The following is a 13734-nucleotide window of genomic DNA, read 5'->3' on the forward strand; positions in this document are numbered from 1 at the left end:
CTCACTTAATGTCCAATTAAGGGCTATAATAACTAGGACAACCAACAGGGAAAGAGGTGCTGACTGATTACTTCCAAACTGAATGGTGAGAAAGGTCAAGGGATAAGAGTTTACACTGTATTCAAATATCTTCATTGCTGGTCTTTGTGGCCCCTTGATCATACCTCTCTACAAACCTAATGGTGGTCTCTGATTTCAACCAGTTAGCTATTAGCCCAATGTCTCAGGAACTTTCTTCATTCATTTGCAGGATATGGGTGTTACTAGCTGGGTCAGTACTTACTTCCCATTTCTAGTTGTCCTTGAAGGTGAAGTGCCTTCTTGAACCTCTGCAGCCCATGTTCTGTAGGGACAGTAAAGGAAGGGTGCTGCTTTTCCAAGGCAGAAGGGTGAGTGATTTGGAGGAGAATTTGCAGATGGTGGTGTTCCCCCTTTTACCTGCTGTCCTTGTCCCTCTCAGTGATGGCCCTGCTGGGTTTGGAAGGGAAGCTGAGTTGCCATCCCTAAAGTTTCTTTAAGTTGTTTCTTTTGGGGCCATTTGTCTAAAATTCCACGCTGTACATAACCCGGTGCTTCATTTCGCTTTAAAACATGAAGAGATTTGGGATGAAGTTCAAGGCGCTACAAGAACGCAGGCTGTTGATCAGCATTTGGGGTGTTCACCGGGAGGCGTGTCTGTAGTACAGCCAACCACTGAGTTTCTGCAAAACTCTTTTTTTTAAAAAAGAAAACCCTCTTCCCAAACCATGGGAATAAATGAATGAATGAATGAATGAATCTCGATGGCGATAGCGGAAGACGGGAGGCGCTCGGCGCTGCCGCTCCTCCTACGCTGCCTCTCGGTCACATGCAGTGACTGGGTCCGGGCTCTTAATCTGCTCTTGCTGGGGAGGGAAGGAGACTGGGACAAAACTAAACCTCTCGCAAGAAGGGAACCTTTTTGCAGAGGAAATAGAAGACACAAACAGAAAAGAGCAGACAGAGGCAAACCCAAAACATGCGGAAGCGACAGCAATCTCCTGTGCAAACTCCTTTCTTCGTCCCCAGGTTTGGTCCTTTTATACTGGTTTACATTGTACTCTTTGCTGTTCTGTTTTATTTGAAAGGAGTGAGGCCACGGCGGCTTGCAGGCCTGTCAACTCAGAAATACTTGTGTGAATTTGTTTTCTCATACAATACTTCACCCTCCCTTTGTAAAAAAGAAACACCTCTCTCTCTTGCACCGACCAGTCTGAAGACCTCAGGATTGTTTCCAAGTGCTTTACACTAGAAGTTCTGAAGTGCCAACACACTGTTGAAAGAAGCACCAAACTGTGCACAGGAAGCTTCCATAAAGCAACAACGACCAGATAATCTGTGGTGTGGGTGTTTTGAGGGATGAATATTGGTTTTGCTTCATAACAGTCACCAGGGGAATTTCTTTTTCCCACCTGCTCTCAGGTGGGATCTTAATGTTTACTCTTCCTTCTGAAAGGTAGCACCTCTGTCAGTGCAGCACTCCCTCAGCACTGCACTTACTGTAAGCTTAGGTTTTGTGCGTCAGTCCAAAAGTGGATCTTGAACTGTCAATTATCTGAGTGCTGGCCGCTAATTGACTGTTTAATCCTTGCTGCAGAGTTAAACTCCACAGCACCAGCAGAGTCCTAATGTTAACTTCCACTTTTTTTAAGAAAAATACTCTATGGACTGTTTCTATATCAGTATCGGTGGCATTGATATCAATTCAACTCAAATAGGATTTAATTCTGAATCTTTTTAAAATCAATTTTCCCACTCCCTTCATAACGTGCAACTCCCAAGGTTGCTAGGAATGGGATAGAAGCAAGAATAACAATGCTGGGAATGTTCATGTTTTTCACTTCTCTTGTGATGCTGGGGATGAAATTGGCTTTGCTTGAAAGCAGCAGATAATGGACTGTTCAGAGAGAGAGAACTGGGCAGGCTACACAATGGGTAGTTAAAGCTCTGCAGCCCCTGTGACAATGTCACCTGAGACCAATTCTGCCCACTTCAGACTTTTTTTTTTGCACCTGTGTTCACTCCCTTCCTGCCCTTTGTGACCATTGTCTATGGGGAAGCACGGACAGGCAGTGTCTTGGCTATTCAACTGCGGGTGCCATCACAAACACTAGATTATCAGAAATAAACAATAATACACTAGGGAAGAAAAACAAGTGTTGATTGCAAGGTTAAAGGAATGAGGATTATTCTGTTTATTCTTTCAGCTCTTAGTACACCATAAGTGTATTTCCATTAATTCAAAAACCACAAAAATTTGCAGGAGTGGACCATTTGGACCCGCAAAGGCTGATTTTCTGCCCGACCCCCACCATCAAGTCAATAAGACCATGGCTAATCTGATTGTGCCCTTGACTTCTTTCCTGCCTTGGGTAGATCTAACACTGCCTTGAGGATGTTCATTGACTGAACCTTCACTGTTCTCAAGTGGTGAATTCCTAAGATTAACAAACCTGTAAGACCCTCCTCTGTTGGAAATCAGGTTCCTTATTCTGAAACTACGGCCCTAATTCTAGATTGCGCCCCACCCCGCCCCCCCAAACAAGGGGAAATGTCCTCTCTGCATCTACCCTGTCAATGTTCTTATGATTTCATGAGTTGATGTGGTTCACACTTTTCTGCATTAAGATAAACCTTTAGGTTAATTATGCTAGCTTTCCATTGACTAAGTTTGCTCACAATATTTCAATTTGTTTTTCCAGCAGAAACCTAGCCAACTGGCACTCACCTGTATCAGTGTTCGTTTTGTGCCACTGAAGTGGTTTAACAGTCACGTAACTACTCGTGTAATAGCGCGAAGGACATTAATCCCACTCTAGAATGTGAGAGCTACTAGTAGAACTATGCTGGTGAACTTATCCTGCTGACTCACATGATACAAATGAAGCTGTCTGCACTGTGTTGTAATGTTGTAGTCTTCTGCCTTGCTAGCAACACATCCAAGGTTAAAATGGGTGAATGCCAGCTCGCTTCTCAGCGCATGTGTGGATAATATCAGAAGCACTTACAGCTCTGTATTATCCCTGTCATGTTGAAAAATGATAGATATTGTTTTGGGGCTAGAGGGCTCAAAGATTGAAAGTGGCAACAGGGGACTGAGTTGGATGATCAGCCATGATCGTTTTGATGCAGTAGGCTCAAAGGGCTGAATGGCTTACTCCTAGCTTCTATGTTTCTAATACCTGGGGAATGTAGTGTCCCAACCATCAAGGAGTCTTCTAGCCTGGACACTAACTAAGCAAAGTGTTAATGTCCAACAAATATGGATGATTGAATGTATTTGGCACGTGCATTTTGCATGATTTACATCCTGACAGCTTTTGTATTCCCCTGGAAGAGGCTAGTTGAGCTTAATTAACTGCCACATTTTGGGGGGTGAAACTTGGCGAATTGTTCTGGGTCCCTTTGGACAGTTCTGGGGCTAAGAATTTCTCATTTGGCAGTTTGGGCTTAGCTGAGCAGTCTGAGGGTGCTAGGGGACTGCAACTATTTGACACTTTATAGTAACATGTTGCCAAGTAAGGTGAGCAACATAGGTTTTAAAGATCAACTGCATGTTGAAAGTTAGCACGGCAGAAACATTGTTATTGTTTTTTAACTTTTTGAAAAGGATAGTGAAGTTCATTGTTTGTCCTGAGTACTGTTCATTTAGCTTGTTAAATTCAATTGTCATTGTGAGAATGCAAGAATAATGCTCCAAACGTTGTCCCTGTGGAGCTTAGCCAACTCGGAACTGATCAAAGAGCCAACCACAAAAAGTCTATTCTCTTAAGCCACTGGGAGATTAAAGAGTTTGGAAAACAATGATTTCTAAATGACAGAACTGAATATCAAGTCTTTCTCAGACGGCTAATGCTTACTACTTATTTGTAACTCATATACAACTTAATAGATTTTAAAACATTTAAATGTGACTTACTTTCAGTGAGTGTCCGTGGTCAATGAACGTGACAGCAATGATAATGATTTAACCTTTATGATGTAAGCAGTGGTGATGAGATTGTCATGTGACTACAAAAATGGAGCAGACAGATTCTTACTCCAGGGATTGTTATTGCAAGTGGAAATCTGTGACGAAGATGCCCCGCAATTACTTGCCTGAATTTGTTTCCTGTCTATCCTGAAGGCTGCACTGTTAAGGTGCAATTCTACAGGCCCTTGGAGTACTTTGTGTACACAGTCAGTCTTTTATATAAACGTAGACAGTGATACAGCTAGGTTTTGGTGACTTGGGACGTGTGTTGATTTCAAGATTCAGTCAACTTGGCAGGATGGGGACCGAGCTGTGTTCACCAGGGAGTGGTGAGGGGCAAAGACTGAGCTGGGGACTGCACAGAGATACCAACAGAAACTTCAAAATTAAACAGGTTGCAATGCAGGCAGTGCTGACTGGCCACAGTGTGAATGGAAGATTGACCTGTCACCTCCACCTCTGCCACTGAACTTTGGCAGAAACTGCAATTGATCTCATCTTGTCTCAGCCCAACCTGTGCACCCACATCCATTTCCACTCCCACCTGGGATCTGGTTCCTAATGTTTCTCTCCCGGTTGAGATTAGCTAGCCTAATGTAATAAAGAGAGTGGAAAAACTCAGCTGGTCTTGTAGCATCATAGAATCCCTACAGTTTGGAAACGGGCCCTTCAGACCAACATGTCCACACCGAACCTCAGAGCATCTCATCCACCAACAACCCACCTAATCTACACATCCCTGAACACTATGGGGTAATATGGCATAGCCAATCCACCTAGCCTGCACATCTTTGAACTGTGGGAGGAAACCCAGGCAGACACAGGGAGAATCTGCAAACTCCACACAGTCACCCGAGGATGGAATCGAACCTGGGTCCCTGGTGCTGTGAGGCAGCAGTGCTAACCACTGAGCCATCATAACGCCCAAGTTCGTTGAGGGGGGTGTCCAGATCTTTGCAAAGTCATCTTTGGATTTGAAATATTGACTTTCTTTCTCCACAGACCTTGCCAGACCTGTGGAGATTTTCCAGAACTTTGTTTTTATTTCGGATTTCCAGCACCTGCAGTGTTTTCCATTTATGAATGTAGTTTGGAACTGCAAAGCTTCTGATCTGTGTGGACTAGTAGTCAAGTGATTTCTGTAAATATCAGGACCTGAGAGAGTCACAACCAAGTGCTTTGAGCTGTGCTTAGCCGCACTCGAGATGACAGGTTAAACCTCAGTGAGATTAAAAGATGAATGTGCATTATTCATGGTACAAATAGGCATTGAGTGCTTTTGAAAACTACAGAACAGATCTGTCATTTCTTCTGATATCTAAAAGTTTTCAAACTCCTCATCTCCGTAATCTCACCACAGTATGCAGCCTGAGGTTGCAATCATTTGAGTCGCAGTTATTCCCTTGGCCTCTTGTCCAAATAGTTTAAAAGTTTAATTTCAGAACATATGTCAACTTTCCTTTTGAAAACAGTTGTAGATGCTGCTTCCACTATTGCTAATCTACACCCTTACAAGTCTGAAAATAGGCTTTCCCCTAACTGCCCTTTTGTCCCGTAGCTTTCTTCAGCTTATCTCTCATCCTAAAACTAAGACTCTGACACTCCAAATGTAATTGTTGGCACAGGACAGGCTGGAGGTATCAGACATGGGGAGTCTGTGTCAGTGAGCCACAGCAGACACCACAAATCCATTTAATGTTTTACAGCTTTATATCCTCTGGTTCCTCCTCCCAAAATATCACTCCATATTTCTACAAGTGAGATTTTACTGGAGTTAAGCATGATTGATCAGGGCCTAGGATGGAGTGTCTCTCAGTGATGCTTCAGAAGAGCAGTAGGAGACTTTTTTGTTAAGAGACACTTGGTTAAGAATAAACTGTGTTTTGTCATTGTTATTTTGTAGGAATGTAGGAAAGGAGCCTGAGGTCCTGGACAAAAAGCCTCAGTTCCACCTGGATCTTTGGTTTTATTTCACCGTGCAGAACTGGATCCTGGATTTTGGCCGTCCAATTGCAATGGTGAGTCCTGAGTTGACAAATTTGTGTTAACTGAATGGAATCCTGGGACTTGGAAAAGTGTGCCCAGTCACTACCCAGAGCTAATGCTGCTTCTCTGGAGAAGGCTGACAGGTGACCCAATAGAGGCCTTTAACATTCTGAAAGGGTTTGGTACACAATAGATAGAGATGATGTTTCCATTTATTGGGGAGACTAGAACTCGAGACCATCAATATTAAACAATCAGTAATAAAATTAATAGGGAATTCAGGAGAATGTGGGATTCCCTACCACAAGTTGTAGAACTAAAGGGTATTAATGCATTTAAAGCAACCGGATAATCATGAGGCCAAAGAAATAGAAGGATATGCTAATGGTGTGAGAATAGGGAGTTTGTGTTGAGCAGACCCTAGCATGGGCGGTGTGGTCTGAATGATCTGTTCCTATGCTGTAGGTTGTGTGCTATCCTTCAGGAAAGTGCACTCTGTCAATACTGGGTGTGTTTAGTATGATGGCTCTGTGTTAAATAAACTGCCTGGTTTAACACCGGAAAAGTAGCTTTTTTGGCAAGTTGTACTCTGAACCCATCAGCGTGGGAGGTCAGTTGTAGGATCTGGGATTGTGTTGAGGGGTAGAAGGAGTTTCTGTTTATACTGTCCATGCCATTTTACCCGTATGAAACTGAGCAGGGTCCGCTGTGTGCTCATTTATAGATTGTTCTTCCAGTCGAGTGGTTTCCATTGAATAAACCAAGTGTCGGTGATTATTTTCACATGGCCTACAACATCATCACACCTTTCCTCCTCCTGAAGGTAAGGTCTTTGTTGTCTATCGCAGAGGTTGCAATGGGGTCTCTGTGTCCTTATTGAATCCATCCCTTTGGCTTAACGATAGAGTGCAGAATCGAGTGTGGATCTGAGCCCAGAGGAGCTCAAAGCTTCCAACGTTGATTCCTGACCTCTTTTGTTGCATTAGATTTTTGCATCGAGGGTTAACCATAGAGATGCCATGACTTAATGAGTTGGCTTCCCCAAAAGCATCCAGGAATGAGATCCTTGTGTTAGGGAGAAGAACTGGCAAGCCTGCTAAAAATTTAACGTGGCAAACATTACATTTCTCCCAAGCATTTCTGCTATGTGACCAAACCCTGGCTGTATCTGCCTTTACCAATTGGTCTTTTAGGAGGGAGACCACCCAGCCATGTGCTGACTGCCTCCCACTGAATTTAAAGCTCATGGGAGGGTAGGGACCAAGAACTGACTTTTCTATGTTGCCATGCATAGTTGAATAGCTTGTTGTGATTCCCACAGTCCAGGCTTATACCTGAAACCATCCTGAATCAAACAATCTGTCTGTCCTCCAGTCCTAATTTCTCAGGATCAGGCCGTGGCCTTGTTTGGATTGGTCTGTACACAAATTGCTGTGGTTTGCCATTGCCTTCTGCAAGGTGGCTGACCAGGAAACTCTTCCTCTTAACTACCTGCCATCAGGCCTTCCTTGGCTAACAAGTCCTGGTGTGCGATCGAACCCAGGGCTTCTAGCACTGAGGTGGGGATCCAACCCCAGGTGCCACAAGACCTACTGCATCAAACTGTAGCCCTTTCAGAAAAGAAGGGAGAATAGAGAAATGGTGGCAGAAACAGACACGTTGAAGATCCGGAAGTGGTGATCATAATTCATTGAGCTCTCAAGGGCTTATTTCCAGAGTATATTAGTGTTCTCTCAATCTTAAATATTTTTGCAGCTTATCGAGCGGTCTCCCAAGACACTCCCTATCTCAGCGGTGTACATCTGTATAATAACATTTGTTATGGGAGCAAGCATTCACCTTGTTGGCGATTCAGTGAATCATCGACTGATTTTAAGTGGTTACCAACTCCACTTGTCTGTGCGTGAAAACCCAATTATGAAGGACTTGAAACCAGAAACATTGGTAAGAGCCATCGCATTGATAAACGTTTTCAATCTGATCAAACCCATGCAAGTTTTGCTTGGTTCAGGATACAGGGATATGCAGTGGGTTTGACATTTGTCTTTTTAATCTCTTTCATATGCCTGATTTTCATTGCTCCATTATTGGCAGCTGTGCCTTCAGCATTCAGGATCTGAGGTTTTTGATCATGTGTTAATTCTTTAGGACTTATTACAAGCTTAAACCAGACTTAGTAACTGTTAAATTGTTTTATTGTTACACAGTGAATGATGGTAAGTCTACAGACCAACATGCTCCGAGCAGTCCAAGGTCCAACCTCTTAGCAGAACATTAGGATGTGGTACTCTGATTGTGTTTGCTTTGTGAAGTGCCTTTGGATGGTTTACTGCATTAGCGGTGCTACACAAATGTTGATAAACTGAAAGTAGCTGCTTGTTGTGGCTTTAAGGCACCAATTGGGTGAGGAGGGTGTGTGGGAAAAACAGAATGCTGAAAATTCCAGGGGATGAGACAGAATCCGTGGAGAGACGAACAGAGTTAACTTTCCTCAGACTTTTCAGAACAATGAAAATTCACCAGTTTGAAATGAGTTAAGTCTCAGTCCAGTTCTGTAGAATGTCCTGAGTGCATGACTGCAACTAATTAGCATTAATCTAGGTCCATAATCTCATTTAGGTGCATCTCTGGGTGATTGGTGAAGGACATGAAAAATGGTATTATTGGAGGTGCTCTCCTGAGATGGGTACAGGGCCAGGGAAGAGGGATCTTCACGATGCACTGCTCCAGGCTGCTCTGGAACTGGTCTGCCTGAGTACAAAATTCACTCAACCTGGCTATTGTACCGAAGAAACACAGCTGGGCTATTGTCAAAGTTTATCATTTCTCATTTAAACCCACAGATTGACTCGTTTGAACTGCTGTATTACTATGATGAATCCTTGGGCCATTTAATGTGGTAAGTAAATTGAAAGAAAGGTAGCTTCCTATCCACCACTGTACAAGAGGCAGTCAGAATCAGCTCTGATGTGTTTCCCCAGCACAGACACCCCGTCAGTGTTCCCAGCTATTGACAGGTTCCTCCTGGGTCAGCGAATGGGTAGTGAGTGGGCCTCCTCCACCAGTGACATCTGGACCTGCTTGAGAATTCGGTTGCTCTCTCTGGTCACTCAACGCCTCAGTCCTACACATGAAGGATGATAACTGGGTCATTTGGTTCCTCTTTGAATCAATTCCTTCAGGACTCGGCTAGTCCCATAACTGGAGAAAAGCTGGGGGTGAGTAACAACTGAAAGGTAATAACCTCTGGTCAGACCGTGCCAATTGTGTGTGAGACTGTGTGCTCAGTATATTGAGTTTATCCTCCGATTCTACGTTCCCTGCAGCATCAAAGAGGCTACAATACGGTCTTTCCAACTGTTCCATTGGAAGCAAGATATTGTTTAAAATGCCTGATCTTGTTTCAATGCAGTATTGCTGCAGGAAATTGAATAGAGCAACATCTATACAGATTCATTAACGTTTGATGACTGTGTGAGAAACTTGGGCTTAACTATCAAGTGAAGCATTTCATTTAAGCTTATGAGCTGGCACTTGGCCCTCTTCACCCTCCATTAGGTTTGTTGTTCTCGGACTCTCGTCCATCCTCCACCACCACCACCGCCCAACCTCCCCCCGCCCCAGGTTATTATTCCTTTCTTCCTCTGGGATCCAGTTTCATAGCAGCAAAAGAACACATCTTGTAATATAGATAACATTGTGGTGTGCATGGAGATGAATACACACCAACCTAGTGAAGTATGATTGCATGTAATATGTTATCTATTTGGGGGATGTTGGTGGTGCTTCATGTGTAATCTATTATCTAGATTTTGTTTTATTTGAAGTGAAGTCTGTAATTTAGGCTTTTTTCTTGAAAGTGCAGTCCTATTCTCACTTTCTAAAAAAAAAATGAAGATCTCCTCTGGGAACATAAAGGACAAACACTTTTTTTTGTATTACCTGTTATTTAGCTTTAATTGGCTTCTTTGCTCATCTGTCTAATGCAACAGTTATTTTGTTATTAGTTACTGCTGGAGTTCAGATGACCATGAGTTGGGGGGTGGGTGGGGTGCGGTCCTTGGAAACTGCTGCATTTCTATTAGGAGTTCAGTGGGAGGGACTCACCTTTGACCCTGGTCTGTGCTAAATGAGTTTATCCCCTTGATCTCAAAGTCCTTGGATCGAGAGGGGAAAAGAATAGTTGTCCAGTATTCACCCTTAATTGCTGGAAAGTGTGTGTATTGTCACCACCGTATTCATGTTTGTGAATGCATGTCTCACTATCTTTTGTGCATACTGAATGAAATTTGGGTCAGATCAGCAAAAATATGCTGTAATCTGTAGAGTCATAGAGATGTACAGCGCGGAAACAGACTCTCTTGGTCCAACTCATCCATGCTGACCAATTATCCTAAATTAATCTAGTCCCACTTGCCAGCATTTGGCCCACATCTCTCTCAACCCTTCCTATTCACGTAACAATCCAGATGCCTTCTAAATGTTGTAACTTTACTCGCCTCCTCCACTTCCTCCAGCAGCTCATTCCATACATGCACCACCCTCGTGTTTGAAGATCCTGCCATGACTGCTAACTTGTGTGAAAACATGCTCCATGCCAGGAGATTTCCGACTTCGTAAAGCAGTTTGATGTTGCAAAGAACCTTTACTACGACTTGATCCATGATGTCTGAGTAATCATTGCACCTATTTGTGAGGCTGCAGTTCAAGCTGTTACTTTGGTTCTGGGGTATGAAGAAAAGCTGGGTTGACTAATTCCTTGTGTCGATTTTTGTTTCAGGTATGTTCCGTTCTTCATCATTTTCAGTCTGTATTTCACTGGGTGCTTTACTCGCTGTAGCAGAGACAGCAGAATGCCCCTATCAGCATGGCTGCTGCTTGGGCCAAGTAGCCTATACTACTGGTAAGAGACAAAGTGCTTAACAAAGAATAACCACAACTTTGTCTTTCAGTCTATGGGAATGCCGTGTTCGGGGGGGCAAATCCCACTCTGGGGCTTGAGCATGAAAATCAAGACCCTCCCCATCAGCACAGACCTGAAGGAATGTTGCGCTGTCAAGAGGTGACAATAAACTGAGGGCTACTATGGTGGATCCAAAAGATCCCATGACACTGTTTCAAAGAAGGGAATATGATGGATGATATTTACCCTTCATTCAAAAACGTGGAAACACATTATCTGGTGATTACCCCTTTTTGGGATCTTGCTGTATGCCGTTTAGCTGCTGTGTTTCCAATATTAGAACAGTGGCTACACCATGAAAGTACTTAATTAGCCGTGAAGCTGGAGACACCTGCCAATCCAGAAAAGCACCGAGTTAATTCCAGATTTACTTTAGTCTTGAATATCACCATGATCAGTTCTGGACTATGTGTACAAGAATGAGGTACTAAGGTGCTGGCTGAGTCATTCAAAATTGCCAGCCTAGCCCAGAGAATGATGGTTCATAAACTCATGTTTGCAGTTCAAATTCAGTTTGTTTTGACTAAATAATTCTAGAAATGAAAACAGCCTCCATTTAAGGAAAAAGATCATAAGTGTCCACTGTTCACGAATAGTTCAACCTAAAAGCAAACCTACTGGCTTCACCCACTCTGGCCTATATGTGACTTCAGTCCCATCCCTTTTTAATTTTTCACTGAAAAGGCCTGGCAAACCACTGGCTTATATTGACCTTCTAACCTGGTGCTGCCCAGAAGGTGGGTCACTACCACCTTGTCAGGGCATCCAGAGATGGGTGATGAAGGTCAACCTTTCCATTGGTGTCCATATCCCAGGAATGAACGTGTGGAGGAAAAAAATATAGTTACTGATTCCCCTGGTTATACAGTAACTTCACAGTTTGCACATCCTGATAGTCTCTTGGTCAAATAGTATGCCGAGGTTCACAGTTGCAGTATCCAGACTAACAGCATAGTCAGTTCACTGAATACTGTCAGTGTTGCAAGATAGCTGTGTGTGCAGAAGATCCATTCAACTCCCCTTAATTCTCCTGAAGGATCTTCAGTCTCCAGTACCAGCATCCAGTTGATCCTTAAATGATTCCAAGGGCTTTTCTTCTACTTGTTTTGTTGGGCTGAAATTTATTCCCATCAGAGACCATAAAATATACGAGCAGAATTAAGCCAGTTTGCCCACTGACTCTGCTCTGCCATTCGATCATGGCTGATATGCTTCTCAACTCCAGTCTCCTGCCTTCTCCCCATAACCCTTGAACCCCTGACTAATCAAGAAACTTTCTATCTCTGCCTTAAAGACACTCAATGATCCGACCTCCACAGCTCTCTGCAGCAATGGGTTCCACAAAATAACCACCTTCTGGCTGAAGAAATTCCTTCTCATACCAGTTCTGAAGGGTCGTCCCTTCACTCTGAGGCAATGCCACCTCAGATCTCAGTCTTTCATAATAGTGCCGACCTCTTCTCCACATCCAATCTATTCAGGCCTCTCGGTATCCTATAAGTTTCAATGAGATTCCCCCCTCATCCTTCTCTACTCCATAGAGTAGAGATTTGGAGTCCTCAACTTCTCCGCATAAGACCAGCCCTTCATCCCCAGGATCACTGTCTTTTGAACTTCCTCTGGACTCCCTGCAGTGCCAGCACATCCATCTTTAGATACAGGGTCCAAAACTGTTCACAGTATTCCAAATGCAGTCTGACCAGCCTCAGCAGTACATCTCTTGTATTCTAGACCCCTCAAAATGTCACAGGGACAGCTGCAAAACCAGTTACAGTCAGTCTGTTTACACCTGTACACTGCTATCACCCCGAGACAGTAATCCTCCTGTTCTCTCCTCCCCACTCCCCCAACCATTTATATGTGAAGAAGAATCCTTGGTATCCATCCTAAATGTATTACTTGTCCTAATGTCACAATTGCATTTAAACCACATTATAATCTGCTACGTTCAGAAGGGGAAGGGATAAATGATGGGGAGTGGAATTTATTTGATGTCCTTTGTAAAATTCTCAGGACCTTGTTATAAGTGAAGGTTACAGTTTAGCTTTTGACCTTTTTCTCTAGGTATCTGGTGACTGAGGGTCAGATCTTCGTCCTCTATATCTTTACCACCTTTGCTATGATTGCAACTGTCATGCACAACAAACGTAAAGGACTGGTGATGGACAGTAATGGCCTCTTTTTATTTTACTCTTTCTGCATTGCCCTGGTTCTGATCTCTGCTTGGGTCGCCTTCCTGTGGAACGACAAAATTCTCCGAAAAAAGTACCCTGGAGTCATGTACGTTCCAGAGCCTTGGGCGTATTATACCCTGCACATCAAGAAAACACTGTAGCTTATTTTCTGGGTCTTGCTTCTGAAGCCGTTTTAGTCAACTCTCCAACTTCCCCCAAGTAACTGATAGTTGAGCATTCCTTTCGGGTGCCGTTGTACTCTCCACATTTCAATTCGCAGTGGTTTCAGATAGGCATCGATGCAAATAGTGGCAGTATAGTTTGTGCCAAGTGATGCAAGGCACCCCATCCCCCACCAGGAAGCAGCTTTGTGCTGCTTTCAAGTTTGCACTGACTGCAGTATAACTCCAGTTTAGCCCAAGTGCTCTGGGCAATCCACAGGATCGTCTTCTCACCCCACCCTTTAAGAGGCTCACGAGAATATCTGATGGAGTCTTTCAAAACCCAAGAGAGAGTAAGCCACAGCCCCTGCTGCATTTCTGCTAACAGTAGGTCAGATGGGAGTACTCCAAAAAAGTCAGCACAAGACAGATGGGCCCAATGGTCATTTTCGATGCTGT

The 13734-nt window shown here is 43.6% G+C and overlaps 1 protein-coding gene across 2 annotated transcripts; it reads left to right on the forward strand.

Annotated features, from left to right (window-relative positions):
- Window positions 1-862: 862 nt before the first annotated feature.
- LOC109912686 (CLN6 transmembrane ER protein) lies at window positions 863-13734 on the forward strand. Of its 2 annotated transcripts, none has more exons than XM_020512124.2 (7): window positions 863-1047; window positions 5895-6009; window positions 6702-6800; window positions 7733-7921; window positions 8821-8876; window positions 10758-10880; window positions 13005-13734. In XM_020512124.2, the coding sequence occupies exons 1-7, from the start codon at window positions 998-1000 to the stop codon at window positions 13273-13275; spliced, it is 903 nt and encodes a 300-aa protein (XP_020367713.2). In that variant the 5' UTR covers window positions 863-997; the 3' UTR covers window positions 13276-13734. The 2 variants fall into 2 exon arrangements, with proteins under 2 accessions (XP_020367713.2, XP_048471876.1); XM_048615919.1 differs by lacking the exon at window positions 863-1047 and adding an exon at window positions 2727-2840 and having other exon boundaries at window positions 13005-13728.

This window comes from Rhincodon typus, chromosome 33 (genome assembly GCF_021869965.1).
Source record: "Rhincodon typus isolate 14 chromosome 33, sRhiTyp1.1, whole genome shotgun sequence".
Taxonomy (NCBI): Eukaryota; Metazoa; Chordata; class Chondrichthyes; order Orectolobiformes; family Rhincodontidae; genus Rhincodon; species Rhincodon typus.